The sequence below is a fragment of the Papaver somniferum genome, chromosome 3 (genome assembly GCF_003573695.1).
Source record: "Papaver somniferum cultivar HN1 chromosome 3, ASM357369v1, whole genome shotgun sequence".
Classification (NCBI taxonomy): domain Eukaryota; kingdom Viridiplantae; phylum Streptophyta; class Magnoliopsida; order Ranunculales; family Papaveraceae; genus Papaver; species Papaver somniferum.
The window spans coordinates 215415874-215435347 of NC_039360.1; the positions used below are offsets into that span (position 1 = coordinate 215415874).

General features: G+C 37.3%; 2 protein-coding genes across 2 annotated transcripts; one reads left to right on the forward strand and one right to left on the reverse strand.

The window, feature by feature from the left end:
* Nucleotides 1-1378: 1378 nt before the first annotated feature.
* Nucleotides 1379-3154, forward strand: LOC113362106. Its single transcript, XM_026605091.1, has 4 exons — nt 1379-1457; nt 1851-2001; nt 2125-2222; nt 2773-3154. The coding sequence occupies exons 1-4, from the start codon at nt 1403-1405 to the stop codon at nt 2880-2882; spliced, it is 414 nt and encodes a 137-aa protein (XP_026460876.1). The 5' UTR covers nt 1379-1402; the 3' UTR covers nt 2883-3154.
* Nucleotides 2217-2670, reverse strand: LOC113362107. The gene has a single exon (XM_026605092.1). The coding sequence runs from the start codon at nt 2502-2504 to the stop codon at nt 2298-2300; it is 207 nt and encodes a 68-aa protein (XP_026460877.1). The 5' UTR covers nt 2505-2670; the 3' UTR covers nt 2217-2297.
* Nucleotides 3155-19474: the final 16320 nt, after the last annotated feature.

Here is a 19474-nt window from a genome sequence, read left to right on the forward strand (position 1 = left end):
TTTCATTTTTACTGTTCTAGTCAAAAATGGAGAAAAAAGAAGAAAAAAAAAAATAGAACAAACTCTTTTGCTGAGAAACGGCATTTGTATTTAACTCAAACACCTAAACTAAATAAACCATTCAATTTCTTCAAGATACAGGAAGAAAAAATTGAAAGCCAATAAAGAAATCAAAAATCAGAATTTCTCCATTAATAAACTAAATCAACACACCATTTTCAGAAAATCTTCGGAACTAACTAAGAAGGGTACATTTCTAAACGCTTAGAACAATTGGTACAGAAGAACCTTCTCTTAGTTTTAAAACAGAGTGGTAAACAACAGAGCCTCCATTGAACTTCAACATCCATGGATTCTACTTTCCCACCACAATACGGACATAATCCCGGTATAAACAATACAACTAATCGGTTCACACTTCGTGTGATCGTCTATGAATACGAGATCGAGACAATACGACAACAAGATAACTTGTGTGATTGACTATGGAGACAAGATCGAGACAATACAACAACGAAGTAGGTTTACTTGATAAAATGTTCGGACTTAACCAAACACAATAGGATTGCTATTAAGTAAATAGGAATTAACGTTTGTGTATTTTACTTCTAATTATAATAAAACAATTATAATTGCGGAAATAGAAAAGTAAAAGACACAACAAGATTTTGTTAACGAGAAAACCGAAAATGCAGAAAAACCCCGGGACCTTGTCCAGAATTGAATACTCTCAGGATTAAGCCGCTACACAAAATCTAAACCAACTTCGTATAGTTGAAACCAAGCAACTAAACCTATAGTTCACCTAGTTCCTTCTGTATCCCTACGCCTCCAACTTGCAATAAGTTACGCACCTGGAACAATTCCTTTGGTTCGTATTCCAAACAGTAAAGGAACAACAAATCTGTTTGGTAACAACTCTTTTCAAACAAGTGATATGAGTTTGACAAAAGGCTCTTCTGTTTATCCCAATAAACTCCTTTGTCAGGTCCTAAGATCTATCTTTTCAACAACTACCAAAGTAATTGTTAAGACTATGCTATCAATACTTTAGACTATGCGATCAATACTTTGAATCACAAAAGAATTGTATTGATGCCGATCTACCAATCGATTTTGAGACGTTTTTCGGCCCAGTCGGTCTGTTTGCAGCCCCACCCACGAAAGACAAAGATTCAGTACTATCCATGTCTGCAACGATGTTTTTATCGGCCTTAGCTTAGCAAAGCACAAGTAATCTTGTCCGTTCACTAAAACCAAAGTCAAACCTTAAACTAGTTGATAGTCGTGGAACCCACCACTCCTTCCATCTTCCAAAGCAAGCTTTTACTCTATAAACATTATTTTCTCTTCTTTTTTTGAATATAGATTCTTTTCTTTGTACTCAAAATTAAGAATCACAATGGAAACCGGAGAACCTTCAAGAACAGCGGACGAATCACCATGGGCAAAGCTTGGTTTGTTCTCTCCCCTTTGATTTGTCCTTGCTACATTGCATGATTAGATTAAAAAAAAGTGTCTTTTTTATTGTAGAGACACTTTTTCTTTTTTGGTTTGGCTTAATCTTTTGGGTATTGTCGATTCTCGGGGTATTCCTGTGTAATCTTATTGTTGTGAGACCCTTAATCTTACTGGTGGTGTTCTTTATATGATTGTTTTCGTCTAATTTTAAAGATTTTTGTTTTGGGGTTTTGCATAATCCATTACTCAAATTCTTGATATTTGTATTTTATCCCAATTGATAAAGTATGGTAATTGACTAATCAAGTATCTTAATTATGTGTTCGGTATACAAAAATAGTTCATTGAAACCTTAATTAGAGTTTTTATGATTCTTTTGTTTTGTGTAGTACCGTCCAACACGAAGTACTCAGATGTTGAGATAAGTTCAAAGGACATGGTGGTGTCTTCTGAAACGACATGCACTTCGGAAATCAAAAACGAATGGTGCAAAATTACTAGGAGTAGTGACTTATGTACAACAACTGTGCAAAATTTGAGGTGTGCACTGTGTTTAAGAAGTTCGATTGTAATATGGTTTTAAGTCTTTGTGTATATAAACGTATCTCTTTTGGTCGCGGCAACGTAGGATTGTTAACCTTCGTCTTTTTTCTTTTTATCAAGTTCGAATACTATTACTGTTGATGGGAATGTTCTGGCGAAAAATGGTACTACGGTCATCAAGTGTGGAAGTGAGATTGTTTCAGGCCCGGATGCTGAAGGTGAGCTCTTGTTTATAGATATAGATTTCTATCAAGGGTAATGAAGTATTCGAACACTTAAATCTTCGGAATTAACTAAGAAGGATATACTTCTAATCGTTTAGAACAATTGGTACAGAAGAACCTTCTCTTAGTTTTAAAACAGAGTGGTAACCAACAGAACCTCCATTGAACTTCAACATCCATGGATTCTACTTTCCCACCACAATACGGACATAATCCCGGTGCTTGTTGTCTTCCTAGTATCTTCTCCTCTCCACTGCATATAAACAGAAAACACATCTTTCTTTCTTTCCCTTCAAAATTCTTTCTCTTCTCCGCAAATTAATGGAATTTTTCACTTTCCACTATGAACTAATGGGTTTTGGAAGCGTGGGTTGATGGGTTTTTTGTGATTTAATGATCGTAGAATGAGAACTTGGATTCTTGAGCAGAGAAGCAGAATGACTTTCAATAATTTTCGTGATCTAACACTAAGGTATAAAGAATGAAATATTTATAGAGATATAAATTTTTTTAGTTTGCGTTAATGACGATTTTAACTTTCTAGATTCTTCGAGTATGCGGTTCTGCAATGATGTTTTACGCGCGCGTCGAGAGATTTCCAGCCCGCACTTTCTTAGTACCTCAGCTCGTTGGACATTTGTTTTTGGTGGTTAGTGTCTTAACGATGAAGAATGTCTGCTACGTTGTTGGTTTGTAGCTCTGATGATGGATAATTATCGTGTGATCGCACTCAGTGACGTCGAAACTCAAAATTCACTCCAAAAATTCTTCAGCTACTTACAATAAACTTAACAGCCAAACAGATGATGCACACCATGTCCACCTCAAAATTAATAATAGGAGCTTTTGCCTTAAAAATAAACATTAGCAAGGCTTATGATAAAATTAGCTGGAGATTTCTAAGTCATTATCTAAGAATGTTTGGATTTATAGGGCATACATATGAGTTGATTATGCATTGTGTAATCATAGCTAGTTTTGGTATTGTTGTAAATGGACAAGCTGAGGGATACTTTAGGAGTGAAAGAGGACTGCACCAAGGGTGTCCATTATCACCATATCTGTACATTTTGTGTTCACAAGGACTCACTTGGCTCATGCGCGCCAAAGGTGTTCATTATCACCATATCTGTACATTTTGTGTTCACCAGGACTCACTTGGCTCATGCGCACTATGGAAAGTAATGCACTTTATAATGGCTACAAAGTACGCAAGGGTGCACCAATTTCCTCCCATCTTATGTTTGCAGATGATCTGCTGCTACTTGGGACACTGGATAACAGGACTGTTGATACACTCATGAAGATCTTATTCACTTATGCTAGTTGGTCTGGTCAGATAGCGAATATGAAGAAGTCAGTGGTTTTCTTCAGCAAAGGAGTACAAAGTGAGAGAAGAGTGGAGATAGCTAATCTACTGGGTGTACAAATGATGGAGAATACATACAAGTATTTGGGACACCAACTACTCAAGCCAGCAAATCTGATATCTTAACATGATGGTCTCGAGGACAAGTTCGACTCCAAGACAGCAGGGTGGAAGAGAGTTTTTTTGTCCCATGTAGGATGAACAATGCTGATTAAGACAGAGCTGGAATCATCCCCCTTATTACATGGCTATTTGAATCATACCCAAGAATGTGCTAGCAAAGCTGACAAAAATTATGAGAAACTTTTGGTGGGGGCATGACAAGGATATGAAAAAAAAATGCATTTCATTAATTGGAACATATTTGAGATGGAAAAGGAGCAGGGAGGTCTGGGGGTAAGATCACTACAAAAGTTGAACATGGCAATGATTGCTAAGCTAATCTGGAAGTTCTTGGAGGATGAAGATTGTGTTTGGGGTCATATTATGAAAGAGAAATATGTGAAGGATGGAAACTTTTGGGAGGTCGAGAAAAAAAAATGGTTGTTCAGCTACTTGGAGTGCAATGTTGAAAGTCAGGCAAGAAATGAGAGAGGGATGTTGTTTGACAATTGTGAATGGTTAAAATATTGATATATGGGATGATCCATGGATTCCAAGTATCCCAGCAATGAGACCAGGAAAGAGGGAGAATGGATATCATAGTGCAAATAAGGTGAAAGATCTTATTATACAAGGAGAACGGAGGTGGGATGAACTCAAGCTGCAGCAGCTCTTCACCCCTACTGAAGTGACCAAAATAAAGGAGATCCATATACCTGCTGAGCCAGAAGAGAGTGCTACTGATAAAATGTTGTGGATACACCATCCAAAAGGCGAATTCTCAACTAAATCCTTTCTTAAAACATTGAATGACAGAACCCCTTCTACTTCAACTAATAATGAGTTTCCATGGAATAAGTATTGGAGTCTGAGAAATATCCCTCCAAAAATTCAAATGTTTGGTTGAAGAATGCTCAAAAATGGTCTCCCTGTAGCTAGCAACATCAAGAAGCACATTCAAGGATTAAATGATGATTGTAGGTTGTGTGAAAGTAATATTGAATGTATGGAGCATCTGTTTTTATCCTGCCAGCTGACTCAGCAAGTACTCTTTGCTTCACCTTTAAGTCTCAAAATCGGGGAGTGCCCAAATTTATTAGTTTAAGACATCATTTTTATGTGGTTGAAAGAAGAGGGTGACTATGCTAAACTGAGAATGAGATTGTGTGTTTTCTGGGCAATATGGAAGGGTAGAAATGATGTTGTCTTTAATAAGAAGAAATTTAATGTAAGGGAGGTAATCAAAGAGGAAATGTACTGGTTCAATATGAAGCTTGAAGTAGAGACTGATAAAGTGCAGCCAACAGAGAATGATATGATGAAGGCTCAGAAGGACTATTGGGAACCACCGGAAGGAGAGAAAATTAAGATCAACTTTGATAGAGCTGGAGGGCCAAAAGGATTTGCTTGTGGAGTAATTGCCAGAGACAAAAGGGCTAAAGTGTAGTGGTGCCAAAACAAGATAATTGACTTTATTATTGCTAGTCCTCGAGCAAATAAAATCTAGAAAATAACATCCTAACTCACTGTCGCAGGCATCGTCGGTTGAATTTAGCGTATGCAACAAGCCTTTAAACCCCTAGTTGGCCCTAGTGGCGGAGTGTTGTCTCCGGAGGGCATAACAGAGGTATACCCACAAAACCTTTATACTCCAGACCCTAGCTATCTACACAGAACCTTGGAAGGCACTAAAGAATCTCCTTGGTTGGCATACTTATTGACTACAGGAGGAAGTACCCTGATGCGAAATTCCAATTGTTGTACACGAGTTCGCACTCAAGCATACTAAAATTCATATAAAGTGATAGAGCTCTACTCAGATAGTCGCATCCAAACTCAGAATCAAACAAATCACATAGATAGATTAAGAAGATGGATATATAAAAACATAGATGGTTTTGATGTTGACTAAGGTTAACGGTGTTTCTCATATCTGTCTGAAGGCCATTGCCATAATGAACCTATCCTAATGGACTGAGATACCGGTCTGACTAATATCAACACACTCGCATATACAAGAGTACCAGTGGTCGATAATCCTAACTCTAGGTCAACACAACTGGCATACACAAGGGTTCCAGTGGTCGACTTTATTGAATTTATTCCATTTGGTCTGATGGTTTGGTCTCAATTTCTTTTTTTTTTTCAACTTTATTCCTTTTTTTTTCAACTTTTTTTTTTTTGGCTATCTCAATCACTCTATTTCACCCTAGCAATGGTAACATCTTGAATCGTGAGCCCCACCTAATCACTTAGAGAAACATATTTTAAAAAGAAAAATAAATAAAAATAACATAAAAATAAAATAGAAGTGAAAAGGACTCAATGAGATATGGCGAAACTACCATGTTATTTCTAACACCTGAGCTCTGTGCTTTTATGAATAGACTCTTTAGATGTTTCCATCTAATCAGATTGGTTCCTCAACTCCTACAACCAAGATGCTTCCATCCACTTAGACTGGTTAGTGCCATCATTAATAAGCATAAATTTCTAGGCTCTGGAGTTTAATTATGCAACTAAAAATTTTCTCCCATACCCCCAAACTTAAATCTAACATTATCCTCAATGTTCTAAAGATAAAATTAAAAGCATGAACAAGGAGAAATTGTTACCATTTTAAGCAAAAGAGTTAAGGAAAGATATTACCGTGTTGCATGAGTATTGGGTTACCTCCCAAGAAGTGCTAAGTTTAAAGTCTTCAGCCAGACTAAGAAAGGATTAGTCACCTCATAAAATCATAAAATAATAGCCGAAATATATGTGGGTCAGCAAAACCAAATAAAGCTATCACAAATAAAAGGAACCTGCAACATGCCAAGAAAATTAACAAATAAATCATACCCTTGTCTAGTTTCATGTTTAAGACAACTACATTTAGCTGTGGTTCAGGTTCAGGTTCTATGATTGGGTCGAGATAAAATATTTTCATGTGCTGGGATTCCTAAAAGATAAGATCCAGTTCAGGTATTAGAGTCTGGAAAAACTCAAGTAAAAACTTAGAAGCACATAATAATAAACTGAATAATTGCGGATCCTTAAAGATAATTAATTTTGACTCACACAATCGACCATGATGAAACTGGCGGTCAATCTTAAGAAAATGTGTCGATACTAATTTCCTAAAATACTTAGGCTCAGTCTTAAAATTTAGTAGCTGACACATTTGAAACTCATAAGTTCCCACAGTTGGAAGAAAAATATTTAGTGGCAAAAAAAAGTCAATCTGGGTATCATATCCTGGATAAACCACATCAACCAGAGGATGAGTTTCTAATAACTGAACTTCCTTATGGATATCACTAGGTTCAGGAAAACGTGTATGAAGATAATCTTGTAAAATGGTTGAGGTGCATATTTCAAGTCCCAAGTGAGGGACATTTGTAAGAGCTAAACCACATGGAGAATGATAATCACCCCCAAACTTAGAGTTTTTAGTATCTCTAAAAAGACTAGTCACAACTTCCCTAATTTCTAGGTCATCAGATTCCTGAAAATGGTCAATTGATTCTTCTAAGTCGGGTACATCCTCACTCATCTCGACGAGTTCATATTCTTTTTCTAAGACTAATGTTTTTAAATCGCTAGACACAGGATAAACCCGCTCCTCTAAACCATCTCGGCTTTGTAATCATAAGGAAATGCTACATCGTCTAAAACGGTGGTATCTCTAGTCAAATCCCCGTCCTTTTGAATAGGTAAATAATTATTTGGGTTCGAACTAAAAATAATATTATCATTATAAATCTCAGTTGGAGTAATAAATTCATGATCACTATGCCTATATGTATTTGATTCTTCATCAACACTATCCTCATCATAATCTAAACAAGTAGTGTTACCAGTTATAACCTCGTCATCTTGATTATGCAAATAACTATCCTCATTTTCAAGGGTATTATTAGAAACACTGTATTGGAAATTAATATTATTTCGAGCAGTTCTGTTATGGGCCTCTAACAAAAGATTCTGAGTCGACTCACATGACTTATTGATTGAATCTAGGAAAGAAAGTTCACTCGTTGCATTGCCTTCGTCCATAACTAAGTTATCCATTTCTTCTAACTTACGTGTCGACTCAGCTAACTTACGTGTTGACTCTAGTAGAGAGGAATTTTGCTCATACGACCGATTGGCCTGTAGATAGTAATTGGGATGACCATGGTATAGACCATAACCTTCAAAAGTTTGATGTTCCTAACCATTATTCACACTATGGTCAAAGTAATGTCCATTTTGAAAATCAGTCGGATATTCATTGTGTTGGCTATTGTAATACCAGTTCGACATTCTATTGCAGGGGTGTGAGCTGTCACACAAAATAAAACCTACTGACAGGGGATTCGTGCGTGGATAGAGTCTTACCTCCCATGCCAGACGGGCGATGAATCGTTGAAGTCAACTTAGGCCACCGACTCCGATGTTAGTGTACGAACCCGAGGGGCCGAGACAGTATCGTAACTGTCGTCCTTCCCTGCAAACAATTTTTATTTAATTTTAAACCCTTCCTTAGGGTTTTAAAAATAATGTCCAACTCCAAAAAGTGTCCAAAAATAAAAAAAATTACAAAAATAAAATCCTATTTACAATTTCTACAAATAAAAAAACTAATAAAATCTAAATATATACAAAATGTTCTTCATTCCTTTTAGACTCCTCTTTTCTTTCCTTCTTTGGCGATGCTTTTTTTTTATAGCACTTTTTCTTTCCTTTTAGCTTCGCTCCAAACCTGGAAAAGAATCAAAAATACCAAAGGCGTAAAGGAGAACAAAAGATCTAAAAAAATAAAATACAAATACAAATAAGTCTAAAACCTAAAACCTAATACAAATCCGCGTCGGCGGCGCCAAAAATTGATGTAGTTTTTCAAGTGGTAAATGAAGTATCGTTCGCTCGGACTTGTTGAGATTGATTTCAGACTTAAAAATAGAAAATATATACAAGAGTGTCACAATATCGGGAGGTACTGGGACTTAGGATTTCACCACTAATCACATTCAATTGGTTCATATAATGATTCATAACAATTCTAGATCTTTTGTTGACTCTTTTCTTTGCCAAAAGTAGATTTTGTAAAATATTAATTTTAGATCACAAGCATGATGCATCAAAATCTCTAAGTCTAAGCATACATCATCAAACGAAGTCACAACTAATTAATAAAAATCATACATCGATTAAATACAATGCAAAAGTCATAAAGAATCGATTATAGTTACCAATCAATTGTGAAACATGGCTTCCTCCATTGTCCCAGTGATGGGGTTTAGCTCATAATGGTGAAAACACGCTCAAAATAATAATCCATGGCTCAATAGGTGTTTTATTGAAGAAAAATAATATTACAGCGGATTCGCAACTCTGTAAAGGCGTTACAGAACCTGCTGAACTGTTACAAAGTAAAGATGACAATCTTATTAAGGTTGTGATCTATTCTTCTTCTTCTTCTCCAACTCCGTTCGTACAGCTTCACTCTGCAACTCTGATTTCTCCGCCTCTGTAGTCTCTGCTCGGTCCCCCAAACTCTCGACTCTCCTTCCTGGGATTCAAAACAACTTATATATACTCATCAAACCCCAAAAATCCCGAGTTAATCTCCTTTTTCTGCAACCAAAAGTCTCGGCTTTTCCTTTCTTTCCAAACTCTTTGTACGCGTCTCATGCAGTTATCCAAGCTCTACTCAGCATATAAAATAAATCTGAGGGTTCATATCATCTCACAATCTTCACATAATCTTCCAAATATTCTCCAAATCAAGATAAAGAAAACTCGAAACATGCACGTCCCTGTTTTACTTCCAACCGGAGAAACTCTCGTATTCTTTCATCTAAGCACCGTACGTACTTACCCTATTTATCTCCTCTTCCCTTTTGTGAACAAGTTCTCGAGAATATCTCCAACATAGCTTCCATAAATATAGCAGCAAATACCCGAAAAAACTTGAACTTCCTTGTTTTACCTAAACTCGGTTTCTGTCCCTTTTTCTTCGTATCTACAAGTCTTACCAACCATGTTTTGATGAACCAGGGTAGTACCATATCATTCCCATGAAGAAATACGCAACAATCTTGGTCAAGTCCATCTTCAGAAGTTCACACAGAAACCAAACAAATTTCCCGTCATTTCCTGTTCGTATGAAAGGCAGGAGGTGGAGTGCCCCTATCCTCAGAAGGGGTGCGAATAGAAATTGAGTACCCCTTATCATTTTAGGTGTCCCTTATCAAAACTGAGAGTCCGAATAGTAATTTTCTCCCACGAGCGCAAATACCACTTTTCGAGCCAATTTTCCCGCAAAAGCTTATTTCTTTAAAAACACCTACAAAGACATAAAATAACCAAATAAGTACATAATCGAGCACTAATAATATATAAAATTGAGATCAAAATAGACACATAAATGCTTCTATCATAAGACTGATAACACTGTCATGTATCTGAATCTATAATAGTTATATATTTCTCTCTAAATCGATTCGGAACATTCCCGAATAATATGAATGACACATATCACCGTTCCAGACTATTTTAGAATGATAAAACTTGAATCATGATTTTGACTCCGAACAATAAACTGTCCTTAACCGAAATTCATCAAGTATGAACAAATATTCATTAAGCTTAGTATTCGAGAACTAATTACCAAGATAAACTTGACTCAAAATTTTTATATATGCATGATAGTCTAATTAGTTATGCGACATCGTCTCAATGATAGAAAAAAGGTGAATATAACTTGATAAATAGGTGGTTCGGTCTTCACTTAACTTTTGTTGATGAAGTTCTCCAAAAGATTCGGTTGATTCTATCCTTCAAATGGTAGAACGCAATGATGACTTCCATGATCCACTGTTTCTCAACTACATTTTAATCCTAGTCCAAGATTTAACTAAATGTAGACTAGAATCAAGATATGGTTTTGACCGCTAAATTTGAAAATAATATTGAGATATCAACACTTGTGAGTTCGACCGAGCAATGCTCTAACAGTTGCGACCTGATTTCCAACAACGGGAGCCAGTTGCGAAACTCCATTTATGGTGTAGTGACTCTTTATCCCGAGATACCGGCTTATTCACTAAGGCACCACCACCTGCGGCGGCGAGAAGATTTTTGTCACTTGCCTGAAGACCCTCGTAGAAGTACTGGATAATCAACAAATCACTGAATTAGTGGAGTGGACAGCTCACCAATCTCTTCTAATATTCCCAACATTCATATAAAAGTCTCCCCTGCCATTTGCTTAATGCCGTAATTTTCTTTCCGGATATGAGTTTCCTTTGATGCAGGAAAGTACCTCTCCATAAAGAGTTTCTTCAAACCATTCCAAGTTGTGACACTACCATAAGGTAAATAATATATCCACCCATTGGAAGTATTCATCAAGGAAAACGAAAAACACGTAACATAGCTCCATTTGCATCTATATCCTTTGATATCATGGCCATAAATATGTTATGGAAGTCTATCAGATGCTTGTTTGGATCTTCTTTGGCCATCACATGAAACTTTGGAAGCTCTCGAATCCACCCTGGCTTGATCTCGAAATCAGATATGGTTTGAATGCACCAATGTTGTGTATCATACTTATGAGACGCCGTGAATTTAAGTGTACGGTTTTCCTCTGTACCCATTTCCTCTTTTTCTTTGTTTTCGAATTCATATTTTAGTATAGTTCCCTTGCGAGTCTCGATTCTAATATGTGGATAACCAACAGGTTTTGGTTTCGGTTTAGGAGCCAGAAAATAGGTACCTGAAACAATTCTATTAATTAAAAACAAAAATTAGAAATCAAAAATAAAATAACAATCCGCTATGCTTCCCCGGAAGTGGCGCCAAGATTTGGTCGGTTGTCAGCCAAACAAAATTATTTCAAGTCTTTTCACTTCACAATTATAAATAAGATTATATTAATAAGACAAGTTCGATCCACAAGTAGATATGGGTTGTCAAATTATTTTGATTACTTATAAAAACATGAGGTTTTTGATCGTGATTATAGATAAGTAATAAGAAATCAAATAAAATAATATGAATATCAGAGATAAAGAGTATTAGTCATATTTTTCATATTCCATCTTCCAACAAGTTATCAACCGAATAAATCTCAACATTCATTTTCTCTCAATATCAATAATCCTTGAGCGTTTTATCGCAGGCTTACTCCGTCTAAACTCCTATTATCATCAAAGGCACAAGAGCCACTCTTGGAATCCTTTTCACTAAATAACTTGAAGCAAGAGACATTCAAGTTTAACCCAGTGAAAGCACTAATATTTATGAGTTGAGGTTATTCTAAGAAATACGGCGCAAGAGCCACACAGATTTAACCTCGGTTGCGCTTCTACATATAATTACATGGAAACATCCCTTCGTTAACAACTATATTATGCTACTTTTAACAAGGATTATTCGACAATTCCGGATCTCAAACCCCAATTTAGATGTAGATATGAAAGCATGCTCATTTAATTTGCAACTTAAACAAATTAGCAATCAATCATACGTGGCGTTAGAAGCGACAGGACATAAGCGATACTAATAAATTATGAATGATTAAGAATGAATACTTCAATTTATAACATGTCTTCCAATTAGGACTACATATATAACCAATAAAAAAAGGTTTAGTTACTCATGAATTTCTTAAAACCCATAAAAAAGAATAATGAAGAAAATAAATCAAACCATAGGTTGTAGAAAATCTCCAACTCCAAAGCTCCTTTTGTGACGGACCAGAAAATTACGCCCGGCGCGCAGACCAATCTTCCCCGATGCGCCATGATGATGTTAAGATCCGGGCCTTTACGTTGGTCAAATGCACGTCCATTTTCCCTTGCAAGCATGCTCGTGGAGCATGATGCAGCTAACTTAGCTTCCACATCGTTCCAACTTACCCATGTTCTGCGAGGGTTTAAAGCCTTAGAGGCTATGGGCGATGCATCTTGCATGCATCATTGGATTCCGAGTGTTGTTCAGGCATAAGGCATGCTTGTACTTGCACATAGGCCATTGACGGCCTAATTCCATCTCCCTTAGGCTCATGCAGGCTCCGCTACTTTCATACCGATATGAGTTACTTTCCTGACCATGTCCAATGCACTATTGGTACATGCCTACGTCGAACGCCTTGATAGGAAGTATGAGCATCCAAGGAATGGAACTCAACTAGCCTCGTCAAGTATGGCCACAATCATCTCTTGCGTCGATATACCGAACCAGATGATATGAGAGGCCAAATTTCCGCAATCATCTCTAAATTAGATGATATGAGCGACAACGTGCTGGACCGGCAATGCTGCAACTCATTGTGGCTGTCTATGTACCCTTACCTAATCTAAAGGGATCGATCATAGACCGTAGTTCATCCACGAAGGGACAGAAACTTAAACCAACTCGTTTGCGAGCCCGTGGCCAAGCAATAATAGTAATGGCCTAGTCCGTATAGGCCTTTCTGTCAAAATGTATAAGGAATATGCATCATCGAGTATGTGGCATGGCATAGTAATTCCCATGCTTAACATGCTTGATTGGCGAGTCTACTTAACTATAAATGAGGCCCAAGCATCATTTATACCGTTCAGGTTAAGCTATGAAGCTTACTTGGTGCATGGTTCACATATGCACCTTCAACCAAGTACCCCTCCCTATATATGTTAACTTGACATTTTTACACATTTGATTAGGGGAGGAAAAATCATTCACCAAGTCCCACTTTTACTATTCATGGTTGTTGTCATATATTTCTGAATAACCGACCAAGATGGTTGTACATTCAGTTCTGGCTCACAGTCCAGTTCCAATGTCCGGCCATGATGGCTGAATATTTCCTGGGCCAGGTCCAGTGAAAGGTCGTGATGGATGTACTTCCAGATTTGGCTCATGGCCAGCCGTGATGGATGTACATTTCTAAGGCCAACCATATCTTGCCTGTTGCACCATTGTGGTGCGATATTGGACATAATCCAATGACCTGCGTATTGCGCCATTTTGGCGTTACTTTATTCTAGGATATCCTCCCCACTGGCCTAATGCACCCTTTGACGTGAGATTGGCCTTTGGCCAATATATCTTACAGCTTACACCCTCTTGGTGCCATATTTTCCTTGACCAATATGCCCATGTAATATGCCATTTTTGACAGCATATTGGCCTAGGCCAATCTTCCTTTTTCTATGCAACGGAGCTTGAGATGAAGCTTCATCTCAGGCCATGGCACATCTTTTAGCATGCACCATCTAAAAATACGGGGTGTTATACCCCCTTCTCCTCCTCTTGTTATAGTGAAACTCTATCTTAAATAGGGTTCCAAGTTGTATAAGTGCTCGTGTATTGAAATCCCATGGAAAATAGGTTGTCAAAAGCCAGCTAACTCCCAAAACTCGTCAAGTCCAAATATGGAAAGCCTGTCAGTTGCGCGGAATCGATAGTGTAAACTGCACCATTGTCCCGTGTTTACTTACGTTGGAGTATTCTCACTGTAAGTCTCCCTGAAAAATTGTATGGTAGAGTTTCCAACCGTAAGTGAGATTGCATACGGTTTGAAAACCCATACGTAACATGTCTCAAGTTTCTCTACGGTTAGGTTTTACCCATCCGTAAGTTTCCCTATAAAAATAAATTCTCTTTACCTATTTTCTTTCTTTCGAGTTCTACTCATATCCATGGAAGCTTATAAACTCGAGCAGCACAACACATCCCGCTTCATATCATCTCCCCATCGATAACCACAAGCAACTCCTCCATACTCCTTGACTTCCAATCACCACTAACTCGAGTTCTTTTCCATATGATCACCACTTGTTAGTACCTTAAAATTACTTCCAGGTAAAATAAATGCGCCGCCGTAGTACTTTCTTTTTAGGTTCGAAAATCAAAATCGAACAGGATAAGCCTAAACCACGATAGTAGTCGTTCTGTACTGCTTCGGTCACAATGGAGAGGAAGATGGGTTGATCTTAGGGGAGGGAAGCGTAAAAGTTTGAGAAATTAACAATGGTATTGAATTGTGTGTGTAGGGTATTGAAAACTAGGAAGAACAGAGAGATTTTAGGTATCAAAGCTTGTTCTGTTTTCAGAACAGGTTGACAAACCTATTTATAGTAGTTTAGGATACAGAATTCCAATTTCATAAGTAGTGGGAGTCGTGAGTTATGGAGAGGTGGAGATGATGGGTTAGTGAGAGAAATTTAGGGAATTTTATGGAAATCCATTTACGTTGCGCGCACCATCTTTTCAAATGTTGTAACTTCCACGCTTCTTTAACTTTTCACATGGGGGGTTTCCACGCTTCATGTTGTCGTAGATCACCAGAACAATACCTCATGAAGAATCCCTTCATGTGACGTATTTTGTAGTTTCTTAGGTTTTTTTGATGGATCATAGATCTCACTTTATTTAGGCTCAATCGTAGCCGTTGATACGCAATACAGGCGTGTTAATTTGGAGTTGTTGTGAAAACAACTTAGCCAAAGCCATTTGTGGAATTGGAGATGCTCGCACTCCATTGCGGCATACTAGAATAACTTGGTTTGTTAGTGGCTAGTTAATGCACTATAATTTAGCATGGTATGCTAGTGGCATAAAAGGGACATGGTTACGCGCATATTTTACTCCACAACTAAAATGTAGAGAATCATTCCAGGCCATAATCTACATGTGAGATAATGGAGCACTAAATTACCGCATGTCCTTTGATTGGCCTATTTTATGGAGACAAAGCAGTGAATGTCATAGTGGCCCAAAAAAGTAGCGCCAGGACCATGCCATGGCCTTGACAATGGTGCCATGGCCGAGATTAGCGTGTGAGGTCTTACCACGGCCTTGGCCATAGCTGCCAAGGCCGAGAATGGCGCGGGAGACCTTGTAATGGCTGTGGTCGTGAACCATGCGCGTGGTTGCACCGCGACCTAGGCCGAAGCTACCACGGCCGATAAAGAAGCGAAAGAACCTTTCATGGCCTTGGACATATTTCCAAAGCCGATAATGGCACGCGGTACTACACCATGGCCTTGGCCATAGCGCCCAAGGACAATAATGACGCCCGCGACCATGCCATAGCCTTGACCGAAGCTGCCAAGGCCGAGAATGAGGCGCGTGAACCTGTCAAGGCCTTAGCCACATTTCCAAGGTTGATAATGGAGCGCGGTGACCACGTTGTGGCCTTGTCCAAAGCTTCCAAAGCCTAAAATGAAGCGCGAGAACCTGCCAAGGCCGAAAATGATGCGCGCGGCCAGGCCATGGCCTTGGCCACATTGCCAAGGCCGATAATGGCGCGCGTGACCATGTTATGGCCTTGTCCAAAGCTGTCAAGGTCGAGAATGATGGCTCGTGCTGTGGCGCGGCGACAGGCATGCCACATGCTATTCTTTGCCAAATTGTGTTACGGCCTCGATGCTTGTGATGTGACCAATATATAGACATAACCTTGGGTTTGAGTTTAAGACAATATGCCAGGAATAGATTTGGAGGCGTAATGTTATTTTAGTATGGATTTTAGAATGCATTAGTACCGCTGCAGCATATTCAAGGAACTCGGTCGTGGGAGTTTGCGACTTGGGACAATACTTATACGATTATGTGCTAAAATACCATTCTTTCGACAACATGTTGATCCAAGAATGGCGTTCAATATCATTCTAATTATGAATAATTCCATGTATATAGAATAAAAGGTATGTGCATTGGCGTACATGAAATAACAAGGTCTCTGCTGGGAAAAGCCCTGAAATTTGGCATGCATACACACTTTCTAAATAACTTTTAGGACTAATGATTCCGTCAATTGGATACACTTTATTCATTCCCTTGCAGAATACAAAATTTGTGTTGATATAGATTCAATAATCCTGATGCCGGGTCAGGGATTTATTATATTTATACATCTAGGTTCAAGCTAATTTATTACGAATTCCCTTGTCAAAACCTCACCATCAACAATACTGTCAGATAAAAAGAAAAGCGTCCTTACCAATCACCCATCAGTCCGTCACTACTTCATCACCGATTGTTAACAACATCAGTACACTAACACCAGCAGAAACATCAAGTTCTTATAACTGGTTTTTCCGTGAAGTATAACTTCTTTCATCTTCATCGTTATCGTTGTTTCTTCTCGGGATCCACCATCACTGGTAATGGAAGCAGCCATCAAAACCAAAGGCCGCAGTTCTACATGTTTTCCCGAGTTCTTCTCTTGATGGTTTCATCAGCAACATCATTACTGGTAGCAAGAAAACCAAACAGTCTCCATTCATCACCATCTTCACTGCACTACTCCATGTCCATTGTTGATCATAAGCAGCACCAACCATCGCAGAATCAACTTATATATTCCATCTCGATCACCATCAGCTCTTGACAGCAACTATCTCCTTCGTTCTCTTCAACCATTAAAACAAATCTCTGATACGAGCATCAGCCAACCTCCGTCGATCTCCGGCAGTCTTCACTTCATCACCAGTTCAACATCAACATTGACTCGCTTCAAATGCTCTTATCTTATTCATACTAATTTGGAATGACCTCACTCTTTCGCAGTTGCCTTCATACTTTCGTCCTCTTCAAGATGATGGGAAGAAATCTTGGATTTGACCGGGTTCCACTTTATTTTTGTTAATACATCCTCAAAATACCTAAGAAACTAAAAACAAACAAAGCATAATGATATGAAAACTATCAATAAAACAAAGAATTTGAGTACCAAACTAGTGCAAATAATGCATCTATCAAATAACTACCATGTAAAAGGTAGATATCAAAACAAACTTGTAGAGTTAGGATTTATACTCTTCGAAACTTGTATAGATACCTAATTTATTCTACAACAAGAAAAACTAGAACCGATCTAGATATATCTTGTAAAACTTCTTAAGCAATTTATGAGACACCTTATATGAAGTTTTCTTTCTAATTCAGATTTCGACCAACTAGTGTCATTATACGATCTTAAATTAAAATTTATCAAATCTAGGGTTTATGATCAACAATCCTTGAATGGCATTATATCATAATAGAAGAACCTTAGGATAGACAAGGATTATTGAATTAACCTAGATGTAAGTTGAGTAGCTATCTAAGAAGGATATTACCAACACCTGCTTTGTGATCCCGAAACAAAGTCTTATTGTCTCACTTATGTTCTTGAAGAACATAAGTAACAGAAAACAACCTTATGAAGAACAAATAAATTTCCAAGGGATGGTTTGTGTATATCTTACATGAACCCTTTATTTATATTAAATGCTAGCTTGAATCCTAAGCAAGTTCATGATTTATTTTCTTTTTTTAGGACTCTCCTTATTTTGAGAGTCTTTCCTAGGTTACAACTCTAGCTTAAATAATTAAATAAATAATACAAGCATAAATTATATTTTTGTAATTCTCTCTTAATAAATAAGATAAATTACAATTTAACTTTAGAAGGAGTCTGCAACATCACACACACTTTAATATGACAAGTCAATTGTGTGTGGAAGAATAACCATCTTTCCTAGAATAGCAAACATCAAAAACTTAATTAAAAAAGGCATCTAGTCATGTTTTTGCGGTTTAGTCCGTGAACCGATGCTGAAAGTTCGTGGTCTGTTTCCTATTTACGAATTTCCTCAACAACACATAAGAAATGTTGCTTTAATAAATTACTCATAACTTCTGTGTTATAACTCAGAATTGAGTGATTCTTGACTCGTTGGATTCTTATTTTCATTCATTACGACATGAGGAGTACCTTTCCACTGATAAAGGTCATTCTCACTAAAGTATTAGGATCAAATATCCTCGATTGTCTACATAAATATACATTTATCGTCATGGGAATTGTTCCATAGAGTGAACACTTGTTTCGATAAAATAGAAAGGTATAATTAAATAAGAGTTCCAAATGAAATCAATATCCATATATCTTTGTTGATGAATTACTCGTTGATGTCTTATTTTTCGTTCAGTCTTCAACCTTCAAGGGTACTCTATGATTTCATTTTCGTTCAGTCTTCAATCATCAAGGGTACTAGCTAAGAAACAAACTTGTAAAAACAAGATTTGATTCACTCTTGAGAAGGTTTAACCTTTTCTGCAAGGAATTATACCAAGAATGGAAACCAAAAGCGATGAAAAGATTTCCTTGACAAAGAAAAAGATGCACATATATTTAGATATATAAGTCATTAACGACCATGCATCATAAAAGTTTACGTGTGGACCAAGAAGGTCATGAATGTTCAAGCATTAATGGTGTTCAGTAACACTTAAGATCAAACAAAAATAAGGAGGCCCAAAATTTTGTGAATAAAGTTGTCTTAGAAGTGTCTATGAAAGTTGTGGCAAAGCAAAACATATTTGTAAAATAGTTTATGACCATCTGCTTAGGTTGCATTCGACATGGAGGGAGTTGAGGTGGAGTTCAGTCAACGGATGTAGTCAAGGTTGGAATTCAAATATTATAGTGTTTGGCATGGAGGGAGTTCAATTCTAGGGAGTTGAACTCCATTATACAGTGGAAAATCAATTAACACCTCCCCACGAAAAACTCTATCTTTTCAACTTCACCTGTTGCCCATATTGACATTTGTGTTCTTTTTCCTTTTTAAAAAATATTCGATTTCTTACAATTACATCATTTATAATTAATATTTTTACTTTTAATATTCCCTTAATAATACGATTAAATAAAATTATTATTACTGTTTCTTAGTTTCTAATTAAATAATACTATTTTGATTAAAATTATATTTACCTAACAATATATTTTGTCTCATATATTAAAAAAAAGGAATATCTT